Below are 19097 nucleotides of genomic sequence, written 5' to 3' on the forward strand. Positions count from 1 at the left end.
ATAAGGATGAACTTGTTATGAAGTAACAGTTACAAAAGCTAATCTTTGATTTGATTGAATTTTGCATGGTGATGAAAAATGGAATAGTGAATTGGTCATGCAATTCATTTCCTCGGTTACACATAGTGCTAGTTGTAATATTACAATTAAATAGATGTCTGATCATGGATACAGATATTTATCTTTTGATCTTCTTTTGTGATATTATCAATTACATGCAAGATCTATATACGTATAAATATAGATCATCATTTCTAAAATTTTCAGTCTTTTTTATATACTAGAAAAGCCAATCATATTGTCTGTAACATAAACACCTTTTACATATTTAAAAATTAAATTAAATATAAATATCTTGTTGATTTTATATAAAAAAAACTTTATTACTTCCAATAGACTACAGTTTTTTTATATACATATCAGAAGTCAGAGGAATACTGTGTACGAGTACTTCCTCTTTAAAGATTGATAGTTTTCAAATTCAATATTACATTTTTCAAAAGGATTTACTGATGTTTTATTATTTGGTTTACAGAAGTGTAAACACACTTGCTTCAAGGCTTTGTATCTGAAAAGTATTTATTCTACGTGGAAGGAAGCAAACTGTTTCAAAGCCGTATCCTCAGAAATGGCCTCGTGGCCGACTTTTAGACCCTGGTTTCCATGACACGGCTGCATTTATTTTTTTTCTATTTTTTGGCAAACAGTTAATAAATGTTTCCAATGTAAATATATTTCAGCCTATATAGGTCTGCAAAAATCCCTCTGGGGTGAGAGTTTAGTAAGGTGTCCCACGGACTATCACACTTTGTCGATATTTAATTCAACGAAGTATCATAATGTAAATACAGTAAACAATACAGAAATGGTGGAAAAGAATCCTGTATATACAAATTAAATTTTAAAAGATGAATTAAAACATTACCATTAAATGAGACAATACCAACTGTATTTGCATAAACGCTAAAACATTTGATCTTTAACAAAAAATAACATAAAAATTAATCATGCGTAAAACTGACACCATATCCAGAATGTACTTAAAGATTTCAATGGAATGAAACGTATCTGTGTAATTTCAACGCCCTCACATGATGTCATTGTGATTAATTCTGTAATAGAGAAAATACCATGGTTCATATGATCTAGCTCGATATACTTGTACTGACACAGTACATTTGTATGTTAAAGCAGCTAGTAAGTGTCAAGTTTTGTAGATTGTCAATAAATCAAAGACATGTTATTCTTGCAAGGTAAAGAAAAAAATGTTTGTTATTTGTGATCATCAACAGACTTAGTATGGGAGAATTGTTTACAAACAGTCTAAAGTAGCGATATTACTACAAGAGGCCAACCATTGATTTCGCTTCCATTTACTATCTCGACTAACATTCTATTTAGAGAATGCATTCCATAACGAAGGGACTTATACGCGGCGACTATTTGTACAATTTTCTTTTGCTGGAGAAATTGAAAAAAAATAAATCGCTCGAGAAAAATCTTGGTTTACAATAATTTTGTCTAATTCACTTTACTGTCATGTTTTAGTGTTTCCAGCGGGAATACTTCAGCAACCTCATTTTCATATGGATCAACCATGGTATGTTACGTATAACAAAAACTTAAGATACCCCTGTAGTTCCATGGGCATATTTTTATGGTTTATTCATGTTTGGTCAAACAAAGATTCAAATTTCCAGCAAAATGTAAAATTTCGATTGAAAACTTTAAATCCATTTGTTCAAAATTTAAACCAAGCATTGTTAAACCTATGAAGTTCAATAAAGGTAAATTTACGATAGGTAGAATTGTGATGAACCATGATGGAAGAAGACCAAATTTGTTTATGTTCCTTGTTTGTTTCTGTTTTTATGCGCTTTTCTGAATAAGGTTTTCTTTTTTATACCTCAATTATGTTTTCTCATATTTAGTACCAATATATATATATGAACCAATCCTGTTCAAGAACCTTATAGATTCTTTTAAGTCGTTAAAAAACGAGGCGAAAAGAAACTTATTTTGTATTGTAATTACATTATAAACGTCATAGGGTACTAACGTCCTAGTGGCTTTTCTACAAGAGTGGTTTAAAAAAAACATTTATTGATATCGTCCTTTACGTATCAAAAATCCTGAAACATCTAAAAATGTAATAAAACCGTCGATCTCATCTGGGTCTTCTTTTTAAATTTTATCGAGATTTTAGTTAGTTGAAAGTCGTCTCACCAAGTACCAGACAAATATTGCAGTTTTTTTCTACGGATGATACCTCCTATTCTAGTTTATGAATAAAAAACCTTACATCATAGATTGAAGTTTAAGTGGAGGTTGGTGTATTTTAATGGAATAGGTTGTCGAGCCCCAAACATTGTCTGACATTTAAAATTCACTCTAGACGCTGCAGACAGCCCTCCCTCCGAAGAATCTTGCAATGGCATGAAAACGTGAGTGCTTTTATTTGACGTCTGTTTGATACTGATACTATCCGAGAATTTCTAAAAGGCTGACTGTAGCAGTTTGAAAAAGAGAAGATGAAAGTCTTTGGCTGCTTGGAGATGTGTTAGGTTGAATACTCTAATAAAGAACTGTAGATTTATTTCTTCTTGTTTTTCAGGTCTTTAAATTTTGGAGGCATAGGCACACTAATTGGACATGAAATCACTCATGGCTTCGATAATAATGGTATGGTTTATCAACATTTAAGTTAATGGTTTGAAACTGGCATGAAGAGTAGTCCTTGTTAGATATCCTAAACTCGAAAATCATTGGACAAAAGCGAAGCATCAATTACAACTAGGGTTAAGGCAATTAAGAACGCACTAGGATTCAGGTTTTTTTATGACGCGAAACATCAACTGAAAATTTTATTATTTAATACTCTTATTCCAGACATAAACTACCAGAAAATAAAAAAAATGTTTGGTTAAAACTTGGAGATCTTAATAGACTTTTCTGACTTTTTTCTTTTTTTTTTTCATTTGATTTTATTGTATTGTATCAAACTGTATTTTTTTTAAAATCCGTTCATTTGGAAAAATTGAACCCTTATTACCATGCTTCAACACAATGTAGTGACAATTCACTGTATGTGTTTGAGAAAATAAATAAATCCGAGGATTTGGATGTACTGTAAAAAACTGACTGAACCGATTCCCCATTGAGACAAAAGGTTGTATTAGGTTAACAACTGGTAATACTGTAAACGTATTAATTTTCGCAGTGTACTTATTTTCGCTATCTTCGCAGTGGACTGAAATCTGCGAAAAATTGATTTTAATACTATATAACGTTAATCATTTTTTAAACGCGAAAGTTGATATCCGCAAATATGTTCACTTGACAGAATTCGCGAAAATAAGCAATCGCGAAAATTAAAACGTTTACAGTAAATGTATTGAAAGTTATATAAATTGACTTTATAAGATTTGGTTTTCCAGGGTTTGATATGTTTTACTGTACATGAGTAATCCTTATTGCTAATTTTATGCAAGAGCTTGCTGAAACTACGCAGACTTTTTGTATCGCGCTAGAACTCTAACAAATAGGCTTCTGGAACAGGGTTATGTCGCTTCAAGATTGAAGTTTTATGGTCGCCATCATGACTCGTGGATCATTATGGTGTATCCATCAGCACCATGAAAACTGATTTATTCAACGGTTCATAGTTTTCCTTTCCTCGTTTGTCTACTCCGGACTTGACCTTTTATGAGCAACTCGGCGGGTGTTTCTAGAAAAGCAGAGGACGCTTATCCTACTGGTGCACCTGGTCCATGCTCCCAGTTTTTAGTGGAGTCCGAGTTGCTCATTTACTTTTGTTACTTTGTATGTATGATTTTAGTTACTTTATGTTCTTTGTTGTGTATGTCTGTTTTCCATGTCTGGTCTTTGTCCCTGGAATACATTCTTTTGATTACCGCTATGACCTTGGTTCCCTTGATTACTCTTTAAAATTTCTTGATACAGTGATATTCGATATCTATTATTCCAGAATCTTGTACTATCTGGCACTTTTAGTAAACAAGTTGGAACTATATTTACTTTCGGTTCTAAAAGTATGTTAGACTTAGTTGTTTCACATCTGTACCATGAAAACCATGTTCACCGTATTATAATATTTCCTTTCCTCTTTCGTCTACCCTTGATGTATCAAAAGCAAGTCATCAGGTGTTTCTAGAAAAAAACAGAGTACGCTTACCCTACTGGTGCAAATTGGCCATGCACTCAGTTGTTAGTGGAGTTGCTCTTTGACTTTTGTATCTTCGTACGTTTTATCTAAGTTTATTTAATGCTCTTTTGTGTGTGTGTGTGTGTGTGTGTGTGTGTGTGTGTGTGTGTGTCTATTTTTCCCGTTTAGTTTTTATCCTTGGGATAAATTTGTTTGATTCTGCTCGCTTCTTGGTTCCATAGATTACACTTACAATATGTTTTTTTTGTTAATGAAAGTATTCATAATTTTTAATCAACATATTCAGTTAAATTAATTACTTTATTTATTTTTTGTATGCTGTCGATCATAAAAATATCAATAGTATAATAAATGGTTTCGCCAATATTTATTGGCCATTCGTGTGTGTGTGTGTGTGTGTGTCATGAGTACACCGCATAACTACTAATCTTATAGAATATTGAATATGTCATTTATTTTCAGGTCGGAAATACGATAAGGATGGAAAACTTCAACAATGGTGGAATGATAGCGCGATAGATCGGTTCAAAGCTAAAGCACAATGTTTTGAAGAACAATATGGGCGTTTTAAAGTACCAGAGGCCGGATATGTACATGTCAGTTTTAAGTTACAAATTACTGACAATTTTAATTGTAACACTCTAGTGAATTACCTTTGTGCAATATTTGTATTAATGATGGTATGATATAAAAGGGTAATCAATGTATCCAGATTTTGAATGGTTATCTAAAGAATGCAATTCAGGCATAACAAAAAGAAAAATAGAACATACAACAAAGAAACATGAAATTAAATGATATCACGTCATGAAAAAACAAAAAGGAAATAAGCCACCTGGACTCCACTAAAAACTTCGAGCATCGGTAAAGTAGGCTATTCTAGAAATAAAATGACACTACATTCGTGAAAGACGAAAAAAAGAAAAGGAAACTATGACACAGTGGTCAACAATTCGGTGCAAATGGATACGACAATACTATCCAACTCCTGAAAATTGATTTGATATAATGAACTATAAACTTTTAAAGAGTAGAGCCTGTGTAATCGAAAGGCTAATAATTGTATAGATCGATTGCAATATTCATATATACATTCATTGCAATATATATATATACATATATTTGTTAGATGAACGGGATTACAACATTAGGAGAGAATATAGCTGATAACGGTGGAATAAAACAGAGTTTCAGAGTAAGCATTGAATAAACGAGCCTGACATAAGGGTTAAATCATTGGTATTTATCATTCTCAATAAAAGTAGAGTTGAAAACGTTTACGCATAACAAGGTGATACGTCCGTGCTGGAAAAATATTTGTCTATATTTGGTACAAAACATTTTTACTTTCAGGAAATCCTCTCCCAAGCACAACGCAGCAAATATTGTTCGCGGCGGGTGTTTCTAGAAAAGCAGAGGACGCTTACCCTACTGGTGCACCTGGTCCATGCTCCCAGTTTTTAGTGGAGTCCGAGTTGCTCATTTACTTTTGTTACTTTGTATGTATGATTTTAGTTACTTTATGTTCTTTGTTGTGTATGTCTGTTTTCCATGTCTGGTCTTTGTCCCTGGATTACATTCTTTTGATTACCGCTATAACCTTGGTTCCCTTGATTACTCTTTCGCCTTAATTCTTACCCTCTATTTTAAATTAATCATTTTTTTACGGTGGGATTTAATACTGTAATTTCATGCAATAGTCCTGACCTCTGGCAATTGATGACAACAAAATTCTCTTTCTCTCTCTCTCATCTAGATAATTATTGTGTAAGTATAATTTCTTCCCAAACACATTCCGCATATTCTTTATAATGTATTCGTTGTAATGTTATGCTAGCTCATATTATGTTATAGTCCGTAATATTTGTATGTCTGATATTGCCAATATTTGCTGATATGTCTGTATGCTTTGTATGTGTAAATATAAAACAAAACGTTTTGCAATTGTTTTCTTACCTTTTTGTCATGCTTTATTTAAAAAAGAGTATTGTACGAAGATAATTGTATAATATTTTCAGAACATGGTAATGTGTGTTTCTTTTTTTTTTATTTTAGAAATTCTTTGATGTCTACATATATTGTTTGAAATTATAAAAAAAAATAATGAAAAATTCAACTATTTTTTAAAGGGATATCAGAAATGGTTAGGAAATAATGGCGGGAGAGAAAAACAATTACCAGGTGTCAACTTAACTAACGAACAGCTATTCTTTCTTGGATATGCTCAGGTGCAAAACTTTAAAAATATGATATATTATACTGAAGCATGATATATAAAACCCAGTATCAAAGGCATACAAACACCGCATAGTTCTAATGTAAAATAAATAACAAAGTGAAAGCGAAAAAAACCGGCAAAATTAAAGATATACATAATCTATCCGAACGGAGCTGAAAGCTTGAAGAATTGTCCTTATGCAATTGAAGGGTACACAGGCAAATATTTTTCACGTGAAATTCATGTGAAGTTCACATGAAATTAACATGATTTTCATGAGAAATTCACTAAACACGAATTTCATGTGAACATTTCGTGTGAATTTCACGTGAAGGCTCCATTCACCCGAATTTCACGTGAACTCTGTCACTTAGTTAATTTGCTCAATTCATGTGGAAAACATGTGAAATTCACGTGAAAATCACGTGAAATAATTTTGCCTGTGTAGACAAGCCCATTTGTTCTAGAAAGACCTGTTTATTTGTTCATGACATGATTAGATGTCTGCGAAAATAGAATATTATGATGATATATATAATTGTGTCAATTACTTTTATAGATCCGCTGCACCAACTTAAGAAAGCAAGACGCTAAAAAGCATATACTTACAGGAGTACACAGTCCGGCTCGTTTCAGGCAAGTTTCCTTTATTATTAAGATAATCAGAAACATCACCTGACCAGCAATTGTGGTTTGGTTTGATACTTCTTTATTGTCATTGAATGATATAATCACGTGATCAGGAAATATAATTAATATGAACTTGGAATGTCATTGTTCTCATTTCTAAGATTTAAATCTACTGTAGAAAAGGAATATTGACATATTGTTACTAAAAGTAATAAAGTTCTTTGAACATTTAATTATCGGATTCTTATTGATTAAATATTTCGATCGATTAACATCACTGGGATTTTTGTTAAGATTTAAATTTTAATGCAGTATTGAGATGCAATGTCCGCTATGTACATAATGATCAGATAGTTTGTTTATGTTATGTTCCTCTAAAACTAATAAACTAATTTGAATAAAGTTTGGGATATACTTAAAAAGTAGCTGACATATGTATTGAAGACTAGTTTTTCCCCTTTTTTGACGTTCTAGATTAGTGTCATATTTGTCTATCAAGTTTGGAAAGCTATCATATAAATCTGTATCAATCTCATATATCTAGCAGTCATTTATCTAAGTGCAGTCAAACGGCTACCTATATATATTTAATCATAACTAAAGAAAATGCGACGAAATGCACTAGGAATCCGAGTGTACATTATAAAAATAATAACTGGCGTGAATTTCAAAATTCAGAGAATGTGGTCAGATGTACTTTCGATCATCACCAGATGAAAATTTCTTGAACCATCACCAGACTAACATAACAAAAATTTCTAAATTCATCACCAGACTAACTTTAGATTTTTCCCTACATAACACAATTTAAACAGAAGTACTGCAAATTGGAAAACAAATGTTAAAATTTAATTGAAAAAATATATTATTCTACAACGCTGATTTCTATTCTTAAAAAAAGTATTTGAATTTGTTATTCGTTAAAGTGTGGTAATCTCAAACATGCGAACAGATTTGTTCATGATGTCGCAGTTTCTTGAGCAACTTGGCGCGTATTTCCTGAAATGCAGAGAATATTTACCAAACAGGTGCACTAGTTCCAAAATCTCAGTTTCAGTGGAGTTCAGGTTGCTTATTTATAATTTTTGTTTCTATGTCACTTGTACTCTTTCAGTAAATTGTTTTATTTATGGTAGTTTCTTTGTAGTCACAAGTCTTTGCATCTGTATTATGAATATATTGGTGATTGTTTTTGGTTACCTTACTATTCCTATGTTAAACGGGAATATTTGTTTAAATGTCGGCGCAAAAACGTTTGGTAGGAGATCCCTTTAAATATAAGCACAACCAATGGTTATGATTTCGGACATATAGGAAACCTGAGTCAAACGAACATTGTTTTTCTCTAACTTCAGGGTAATAGGTGGTCTCCAGAATTCCAAGGAATTTTCTAAAGTATATGGGTGCCCGGTCGGTAGTTATATGAATCCAGAAAAGAAATGTTATGTCTGGTAGATGCAGTTGAGGTGAAAGTGATTTGCATTTGAATAGACAGTAAAGAAGAACACTAAAACCGTGTGTTTCCGATCAGTATTAAAATGTAGACGTTCATGACAATACAGGGACTTATATTATTGTTTTTTAATATTACGAAATGGTTAATATTTTTAAAAGAATATAAATGATAAGCTGAATGGAAGTGTCTGTGATGGTCCCAAATAAGTTTGATTTACAATACTTATTGAAGAAACGAAACGAAATCATGTTTTAAAGTAAGGTAATTACAGCATGAAATGAGGAAAAAAATGGCCGGGTGAAAATCTCCTTTCTATTAACATATGAATTTTAGACAATGTATATATAAAGACAAAAATACATTTGCAACTTTCCCAAGATGGGATCATCTTTAAAACAGTTGCTGACAGACAGTTGAGAAAGTTATGTGTAAAAGTGCAGTGGCAAAATTTTGAGGAAGTGTCCTGACTGCATTACTTGAAAATGTTCCAAATTTTGAACAACAAAAATCATATTTATCTAGGCTTAATTTATTCACAATTGTCTTTCCGTAAAGGCAGAAAAATATTCTTCCTTTTTCATGAGTTGATGAGTGTATATGGGTGTCTTGGTGTGTTTATTTGTATGTCTATATTACTGAAGTCACTTCTCTCATCATTGTGTAATTGTATTAAGTGGCAGTTTTTTTTAATATGAAAATCAGGAGGTGATTCATTAATGTAAAAGAAAACCACCAAATTCACTTCCATTTGCAATTTAAAATCAATTACCGACCACATACCCAGTCATTGTCGTTTGGATGTTGTGCCTTTGAGATAAAATAAATGTATCTATTGTGTATCAAATCGGCACTTTGTAACAGTTACTGCTCTTTACTTGGTTTATTCAAGTTGAGAATACGGAGTTGAGACTGGTCTGAGCGAAAGGACAGCAACTGAAGCATTATATGGAATATTGATAGCAAAATTGATAGTCACATTCCGGTATATCTCCAAATAGATTATTTATTTACAGCCACTGAGAAAAAAAAACAATGAAGATATGTTTTCTAATGTGTCAGTAAAAACATTTAAAAGAAACCAGGCTTGTTTTCAGTTGACTGGTGTGGTCCAACTTTCTCTAATTCTCCTTCCGGTTCGTCTGGTTTGTTGTCTGAGACGAACCACTTTGTGTTGGCTAATAATGGTGCACGAATCTGTGGATCAATTGGAATGAACCGTATTATGAAAAGCGCCCTTGGTCAATGGCAAATGCACATTCAGTGCGTGAACATTTTGATAAGTCATTGATGATTGAGGACCTAAGGTCAATCAGGCCTTTCAAAAGAACTGTTGACCGTCCACATGATTCTTTAAAGTGCATCTGAGTACCTAACTGGAGCTTATTTCCATGAATGGCTTCAGAAGAGGATTGAATCTGATGGCACAAATCTAGCCATGTAATATGAATATGAGGCAAATAGAATATTTGATAATTCTAACAGTTAATATGTTCCTGTATATTCTATATTCTATATATTTGTGAATCACAATTTATGGCTAGAATAAATAAAGACCCTTCCAAATAACATTTGGTAGAAAAAATTAATAACACCTTTTGATACCCGGTATTTTCGGCCCTAAACAATTATGTCTTCAATTGTTATACTAATGTAGAAACTGTAGATCTGTCTTTGAATTGAGCAAACTTTGATCATTACGAATTTCCGTCTCTTTATCTTAGTAGTCATATCGATAATGGTAAACTTAATAATAAAATTTACGATGAAAGGGATTATTTTTCATTCCTTACTGTCAAATATCCGTTTTAGATGGTGCGTCCCCTTGTCACCATCATATGGTGTTTATATATCAAAACTGGTTCGATTTGCTCGTATTTGTAACAATGTTTTGGGTTTTAACGAAATGAATCTTTATACAACCGGGAAATTACTACACCAATAAGTTAAGTAAACCGTTGAATAGGATCATTCGTAATTGTTGTAAAATCGTTCATGACAGCATATTTTGGTATTACATTTAACACTGATTCGCTCATAGGGTCTTTACCTAGAAATTAAAACACTGTTTTTTGCATGACATGGGTTGTGTCATTATTGTGACTTATGGTGTACCGTGATTCTCAATCCCGCATGGGAAGAATTGGGATTGATTTTACATATGATAGGGACATAACTATTTGTAGGTTGAAACTGGTGGAGCTGGCATGCCAGTTATCTGCTAGTAGTCCTTACTTTAAGATGAAGAAAAACGATCATTTCTTCCACTGCCGTTTGTCAACAAAGGTATAGATGCGATTAATTTGTCTAACATCCTCCATCACAAAAACGTAACCAACAAAATTCCCTCATATTTCAAAGACGAATCCATACTAATTATTTCATATTCCTATACTTCACCCACTGAGTCCAAAATTTTCAATTATAAAAGGCTATTGCAGAACCTCGAGATTGAGGACCACCTGAATGTTCTTGCAAAAACTCTCCATTCAAATATGGTCCTTGTCACGTCGTTACGGGAGATTTAACCATTATCGAAAACAAATCTCTGCGTAATATCCTTTCTAAAGGTCCCAAGTACTGTGAACCACACTCCATAAATTGGAATTATAACTTTAAAGTTCTTATGGGTGCCGTGGAGGATTATGCAGAAAAATGGATAAAACGAGAACAAAAAGACAATGATTCTCTGTCAGTGTGGTTAAAGGCCGTGAGGTCTTTAATTTTGAAACGAATGAAAGTTTTAAGTAGTAAATGAGTGCCAAAGCTACATCAGTTTTAAAAGACCCCGATGTAGCAAAAACATTGTCTACTATACATGACAAATATCCTCTTTTGGTCTCTCTACTAAGGACGATGATTGTGATTTACCGTCTATGTACTGGATTCCTAAACTCCGAAAGAATCCATACAAACAACGTTTCATAGCTGGATCTGCAAAATGTACCACCAAGCCTCTTTCAAAACTTTTAACTTCTATATTCACAACCGTCAAAGACGGTCTGTAGGCCTACAACAACACTTGTTACTCCCGTTGGAGACAATCAGTTCAAGACTATTATATGAATTTAATAGCATTAATAAATTTGATTTTTGAACACTGTATACTTCTTTTCTCCATACTCAGTTAAAATCCCGACTTAAAAACATTATACATCGTTGTTTTTCCAAAAAAGATGGTGCACCTAGAAACAAATACATAGTTCTTGGTAGAGATTCCTCATACTTCGTAAGAAATAATTCTAAATCATCTTCCAAATATACAGAAGAAGATGTTTACAAAATGCTGGAATTTTTAATCGACAACATATTTGTCCAGTGTGGTGGACGTGTTTTTCAACAAACGGCCGGCATTCCAATGGGAACAAATTGTGCTGCTTTACTTGCTGACCTATTCCTTCACTCTCATGATGCTGACTTTATAGCTGATCTGATCCGAAAGAAAGAATATCGTTTGGCTAGATCCTTTAATCTCAGTTTCCGCTATATAGATGACGTATTATCCTCAAACAATCCTAATTTCGGGGATTTGATACATCGCATCTCCCCGAAAGAACTTGAGATAAAGGATACTACAGACATTGTGAAGTCAGCCTCATATCTTTACCTACACTTAGAACTCTATGGTAAAGGAAAGCTATTGACCAAACTTTACGACAAACGTTATAAGTATACTCATCAATGTCACTTCTTTGGCATTCTTTTTGACATTCCTTTCGCTAAACATTTTTGGAAAACAGGTGGAACAACTTTATGTGTTTTAAAGGTTTTCTTATCTCTTCTAGCATTTGCTTGACAACAGTGTCTTTGTATGCTTAAAGAAGAAGTAAAGGAATTCCATATGTGTAGCACAAGAATGTTACAGTCCCTTGCATGGTATCTCCTGTGGAAAAAGAAGAAAATTATTGAAAGACCTCATACCATCTGTCAGATTTTGAAATTCAATACTAAAGTAGAAAAAAAATATGACAACTGGACATTAACTATTGAACGAGAAAAATACTTTTAAAAGTTGAAAGAGTAATCAAGGGAACCAAGGTTATAGCGGTAATCAAAAGAATTCAATCCTGAAACAAAGACCAGACATGGAAAACAGACACACACAACAAAGAACATAAAGTAACTAAAATCATACATACAAAGTAACAAAAGGAAATGAGCAACTCGGACTCCTCTAAAGACTAGGAGCATGGACCAGGTGCACCGGTAGGGTAAGCGCCATCTGCTTTTCTAGAAACACCCGCCAAGTTGCTCATAAAAAGTCAAGTCCGGGGTAGACGAAAGAGGAAAGTCAAGTCACTACAACCCATCTATTAAAATGAGATTATAATCCGTCAATTTTTTTTTATCATTATAACTTTAAAAAACAACAGATATACGATGTATAAATATCAAATGTCTTTTTTTAATTGCATCGTGTCTTCTCGATGTACATATACGAAGTATTGCTAAATTAAATGAATAAATTATATTATTACCCATTTGAGTATTACCATCACGAGTTATGACAGATCCACATATGTATATTCATATCCTTCAAGGGTGTGTTTCAGGGACCTCGTCATTCAGTTGCATGGCGGGTACCGTTCATACCTTGAGAATGTACAATGTTCATCTCACATTAGGAAAGAGTCTCAATTTGTTTTTAGCAAAAAAAACAATGTATAAATTCAGTGAAATGATGGCATTATTGAAGAAAATAATGGAACTTGTGATATACATGTACAAACAGTTTCAAAATTCAGTAATGACTTCATTGATATGTTGAATGGTGAGAAAAGGTATTATAAGAGACGAAACCGCGGAATAAAAACCTAAAAACTGTTTACGCTCTTTAGTTTTGGTATTTTCTAACAGTAATGACGGGATCGATCAAGGTAACTTCTGCTTCAGCCATCTCAATTTTATCAGAGGTTGCAGGTTTTCTATATTTAAATGGTTTTTTCCAGTTACATTCTTTCTGCATGTGATTCTAATAATGACTTAACACCCTCGACCGATTCTTTCAACCCATCAACTGTTTAAATTTTTTTTTAATTTCACTCATACTGTTACAAGACCGGATGTTCTGTACGACGAATATTGTATAGTGCACCCTAAAAGATTTTAACATCGGGGTCGATATACTAGATAAAAAATTATCAGCATTATTGTATGCCAACGATATAGTAGATTAAAAAAATCCGAAAACGATTGCGTTAGATAAACTTGGCGATTGGTTTGAGAGATGGCGTTTTCTTATAAACACGAACAAATCTTAATGTGTTATAATGTAGGGCAGAGTTATAACCTGGAGAGCTATTTAAATTATTCAGTAACCTACACAGATTTGTATTGAAATTGGAATTGGTCTTTTTTAACTAGTTGTAAACTATCAATGTAATGCTTTGTTTTGTTTTTGTTTTTGTTGTTTTTTTTCGTAGCAAAAAAATACTAGGTTTCTGTGCAGCGCTTGTTATCTTGTGATAAAATATCCAGTCCCCTAAAAAGTAAACAAAAACAAAGCGAAAACAAATTGTGTCTGCCACCAGCTTCATTGCGTTCCTTATTTTATTATCAAATATAATCTTTCAATGTTCAGACATTTGTTAAGATACAAGGCTAAAAAGATATGAATAAAGAAATGATTAGACTTTATTAAGGACTACGTATTATACCAGGATCTAACTGGTTTTTGACAACTGGGTAATGAGGTAGACAAACAACCACGGAAAGGCATAATATGGTCCATGTTTTCAGTTGAGAAGACCTGACTTGGCGCTTGTCATCCTAACAAGATATTATGCAATAAGGATGAGTCGGCTTAGGAACCTTGCAAGCAGAATTGCAGTGGCAACTATCTGCTAAAGATTTCTTATGGGGGAAATCATACTTTAATTTGATTGTACAAGGCTTAAATCAAATGTCCTTGTGGGATTTTTAAGATCAGCATATGTGTCGAGAAACATTCAATTTGATAGTTGATACGAAAAAATAACAAAACACAATTACAATGTGCTCAACATGACGAAAACGCTGTTTTAGCAAGCGCATTTTTTTAATATTTGAGATTGTTTTCTAATGTTTGTAATCAACTCATATTTTTTCAGATGAATACAATAATCACGAGTTAATTAATGAAGCATTGCAAATGTAAATCAAATTCCTAAATCCTTCTCGTATAGTTAATTTTCTCGTATTTGGGGAATTGATTTTTCATTAAATGGCTATTAAGTTGAAGCTATACCTTACAATCATCTATGCAGGTGAATATACAACACTAATTTAAGTATCAATTGAACAAACACAATAATGATCTAATTTCCGGGATATTTGGTGAAGATAGTCTTTAAAATAGGATAATTAAATCAGGTTTCATTTACCTGTTGAAAATATGGACTGAATAGCGAACAAATCATACCGTAAGTCTTTTTTAAATATATTTTACACTTTTAAAAGTCGTAACAGCTGTTTTTTTTCAAATAACATTACAAAACTTTTTCTTTATATAGATTTAACACGCATCTTTTGTAAGAGTAATCAAGGGAACCAAGGTTATAGCGGTAATCAAAAGAATGTAATCCAGGGACAAAGACCAGACATGGAAAACAGACATACACAACAAAGAACATAAAGTAACTAAAATCATACATGGAAAACAGACATACACAACAAAGAACATAAAGTAACTAAAATCATACATACAAAGTAACAAAAGTAAATGAGCAACTCGGACTCCACTAAAAACTGGGAGCTTGGACCATGTGCACCGGTAGGGTAAGCGTCCTCTGCTTTTCTAGAAACACACGGCGAGTTGCTCATAAAGAGTCAAGCCCGGGGTAGACAAACGAGGAAAGGAAAACTATGACCCGTTGAATAAATCAGTTTTCAAAAATTAAACGCTGACTTAGTTCTTGCAAAAAACAATTTTAAACTACAACCTAATATGAAGTTTCAAGCAACTTTACACTTATCGTCAGTAAGTTTATCAGGCGCCACTAAAAAGCATATTCTTGAAATTTCAAGAACCACTAACAAAGCATATAAGTTAAGTATCAGTCCCTGTAAGAATCAGGTAGTGGTTGAAACATGGTATAAAAACACCATCATTTTGAAAGTTTAATTTGACTATTTGCACCATCAGAATCAAGGAAAAAAGGAAAGATTTTCCATATCATTTTAGTAAATTGAGTTATAATTTCATTAAAATACACTGAAAATAAAAAGTTCAAGGGCTAAAAACCTATTTTTATAACATTCTATGGAAGAGGTTTTGAACAAATCCAGTGATGCAGAGATCAGTTAATGGTCTTTTCAAATAGAGAAAGCATCCTTGAAGCATTATGAAACTAAAAAAAAATAACAGCACCAATAATATTACTTCAATACATTGTTTTATATATTTCATTTAGTCCAGAATTCTTGGCATTCCCTAAGGCAGCAGAAAATGGAAAACACGTCATATCCGACGGACCCATCTACGCCAACACTGATAACGGTCAAACTTCTTGAAGAAACCAGCTTCGTAACAGTCATCGATGTTTATTTACCGCCAGTCTTAATTGTGATCGGCTTTATTTGCAATATTCTCGTCTTAAAAATTATGCGCAGTGTGTATTTCAGATTTGTGTCGACTTCAGTGTTTATTTTTCTGACGTCATGCTTGGACATTTTCAGTCTTCTAGTTCTTCTTTCTGTTCATTGGGTAAATGCAAACTTTCCTTCGGCTATTTATCGCGGAGATCACGCGCACATCATGTGCAAAATTTTCAACTTTTTTGGATGGGGTACTAGTGATCTTGGAATACTGTTTACTACAGGAATGAGTGCAGAAAGGTCGCTAGCAATACTGTTTCCAATGAAAACACATAATCTTTGTACTAGGAAAAAAGCAAAACAAATATGTGCCGTGTCTGCTTTCTTCGTAGTAGTTAAAGATTTTCATTTTACATTCACCTCGGACATTACTCCGCCCACTCGATTGGACCTTCTGTGTTACGTATCTGTATCTAACGCTTTTGTAAAAGTTTTCTGGTATGATGTGTGGCCATGGTTACACAATGGATTTCTAGTTATCTGTTTTACAGTTATAATCATCAGCAATTGTATCATCATAAGCCACATTAAAGCATCGGACAAATTTTATTACAGCAAGCTTTCTGAAATAAAATCATCACCGCTACGTCACAGTGCGACTTATCAGAAACGCGGATACGTCAGGCGTCGGCAGATGGCATTGCTTCTTCTATTTGCCTCGTTCACGATCGTTATTTGCACACTTCCGTTTTCCATTTTTGTAACACTTGATTCGAATATCTCCTTCCTTAATGACAGCTTAAAGGAACAACAAATTAAGCATATAATATCTTCTGTGTGTTTCTTTCTCCTATACATTAATAGATGTTGCAGTTTTTTTCTATATTGTATCAGTGGAGCTCGCTTTAGAAAATCACTGTCTGTAGTTTGCGGCTGTTACGAAAGTTCTAGTGGTGCTAAATCAGACAATAACCCGTATGTTATCTCAAGAAATAGTACCGGTCGAATTGTAAGCGGTGAATTTACGTTGACACAGAAAATAACCACAGACCTAAACAGAATACGGTTGTCAAGTCCGCCATCAGAAACTGTCATTGTGTCAACCAGATTTTGAGTATAATTTAATTCTCAGGAATTCTCAAGTTATCAAAATTTTACTTCATATCGACGTCTGTTCTACACACAATCAATTCTAAAGACTGTTCATTTGACTTTATGAGTAAAGGATTAGAAAAAATGTTTTGTTTGTTGGGGTTTAACGTCCGAGCAGCAATATTTCAGCTATATTCAGACAACGGAACTATTGGTCTTTTAACGAAAAAGTTAAAACTAAAAATGGAAATATTGTAAAAGAATCAAGGATAAACAATAAATCAAACATGTTAACAAATTGACAAGATGTCCAGACATCCCAAAATACCAAACTATAAATTCATCACTATTCCATTTTTCCTTTTTCCTCTATTTTTTGCTATATATACTTGATGATGGAGTAATCGTGACAACGGTATGTGCATTTATGGTCTTCCTTTTGATTAAATTATTTCGATGTTCCTAAAAGATGCTTGCATACGACATTTCGTTTTGGTATTTTGCATACTAATCCAATTTTAAATTATGACATAGTCTATATGGTAGAGATGGAACAGTGTAAAAAACCCACTGAACAAACGTTTTGAGGTCCTCATATGCAATAGTATTACGTAGCGATAGTCCTCTCTGCATTTTAAGGAAATCCATGATACATTAATCTCTTGTTTGAAGCAACCAAATCAAGAATGGTATCTCTTGTAAGAGTAATCATAGGAACCAAGGTTATAGCGGTAATCAAAGAGGAACCAAGGTTATAGCAGTAATGAAAGAGAAACTAAGGGAACCAAGGTTATAGCGGTAATCAAAAGAATGTCATCCAGGGACAAAGACCAGACATGGAAAACAGACATACACAACAAAGAACACAAAGTAACTAAAAGAGTAATTAAAAGAGTAATCAAGGGAACCAAGGTTATAGCGGTAACCAAAAGAAAGTCATCCAGGGACAAAGACCAGACATGGAAAAGAGACATACACAACGAAAAACATGAAGTAACTAAAATCATACATACAAAGTAACAAAAGCAAATGAGCAACTCGGACTCCATTAAAAACTGGAAGCATGGACCAGTGCAAAGTGATAATTCCAACCCATGTCTATAAACGTTTTAAATCTTGAATTGACAATGACTGGTAGTATTATGACTGTTATCTGTAACTGCTTCGAAATAAGAAATATAACTGGATTTTGAAAGGTTTTTACATGTACGAATCACCCTTTGTCTGATTTTTATAAAGGATGATACTTAACTTGTACATACATGTTTTTCCAAGTTTTTTTTTGCAATTATTGTACATTTAAATTATTCTTTACCGCTTTCTATAAGATGGGTTTATCGTTATTCTCTTTCGTTCGATTTTCGATTTTTTTGGATCATAAACCCAAACTATAGCATATCTGTATTTGTAATGAACCATTTCAGTGAGAAAGTTTGCTGTGCAAAAATTTTGAACCGCTGAATGAAGTTTCTCTAGTTTCCCGCTATTTTGTAGTTATTGTACGTTGCCTGTAATTCTCTTGCGCTGCCGAATGGTTTTCGCTGTCCATTATCTGTTGTTGATTGATACTGGCATTCGCTTCCGGTTTATATATTGAATATAGAATGGATTTGAATATCAAAATGAATATCAAACAGGATTTTTTTCTATTCGATATTCATTTTACATTCGTTTCCGTTTTGTATATTGAATATAGAATGGATTTGAATATCAAACTGAATATCAAACAGGATTTTTTCTATTCGATATTCATTTTACATTCGTTTCCGGTTTGTATATTGAATATAGAATGGATTTGAATATCAAACAGGATTTTTTTTCTGTTCGATATTCGTTTGACATTCGTTTCCGGTTTATATATTGAATATAGAATGGATTTGAATATCAAACTGAATATCAAACAGGATTTTTTTCTGTTCGATATTCGTTTGACATTCGTTTCCGGTTTATATATTGAATATAGAATGGATTTGAATATCAAACAGGATTTTTTTTCTGTTCGA

General features: G+C 33.0%; 1 protein-coding gene across 6 annotated transcripts in view; it reads left to right on the plus strand.

Moving 5' to 3' along the window:
* The window catches only part of LOC148601287 (membrane metallo-endopeptidase-like 1), a 44596-nt gene extending 28482 nt beyond the window's left edge, over positions 1 to 16114 (plus strand). For 2 of the 6 annotated variants that reach the window (XM_088554561.1, XM_088554560.1), the window contains exons 16-23: positions 1549 to 1600; positions 2615 to 2682; positions 4649 to 4782; positions 5316 to 5381; positions 6316 to 6414; positions 6964 to 7040; positions 10674 to 10773; positions 12273 to 12427. In XM_088554561.1, the coding sequence (XP_088410687.1) occupies positions 1549 to 1600; positions 2615 to 2682; positions 4649 to 4782; positions 5316 to 5381; positions 6316 to 6414; positions 6964 to 7040; positions 10674 to 10773; positions 12273 to 12317 (641 nt within the window). In that variant the 3' untranslated portion in view covers positions 12318 to 12427. Of the gene's footprint in view, positions 1 to 1548; positions 1601 to 2614; positions 2683 to 4648; positions 4783 to 5315; positions 5382 to 6315; positions 6415 to 6963; positions 7041 to 8389; positions 9569 to 10673; positions 10774 to 12272; positions 12428 to 15878 lie in introns of those variants that run through there. The other 4 variants (XM_088554566.1, XM_088554564.1, XM_088554563.1 and 1 more) reach the window with 3 other exon arrangements.
* The last annotated feature ends 2983 nt before the right edge of the window (positions 16115 to 19097 follow it).

The sequence above is a fragment of the Perna viridis genome, chromosome 12, assembly GCF_037379345.1.
Source record: "Perna viridis isolate PV_CMFRI_1.1 ecotype Kerala chromosome 12, ASM3737934v1, whole genome shotgun sequence".
Classification (NCBI taxonomy): Eukaryota; Metazoa; Mollusca; class Bivalvia; order Mytilida; family Mytilidae; genus Perna; species Perna viridis.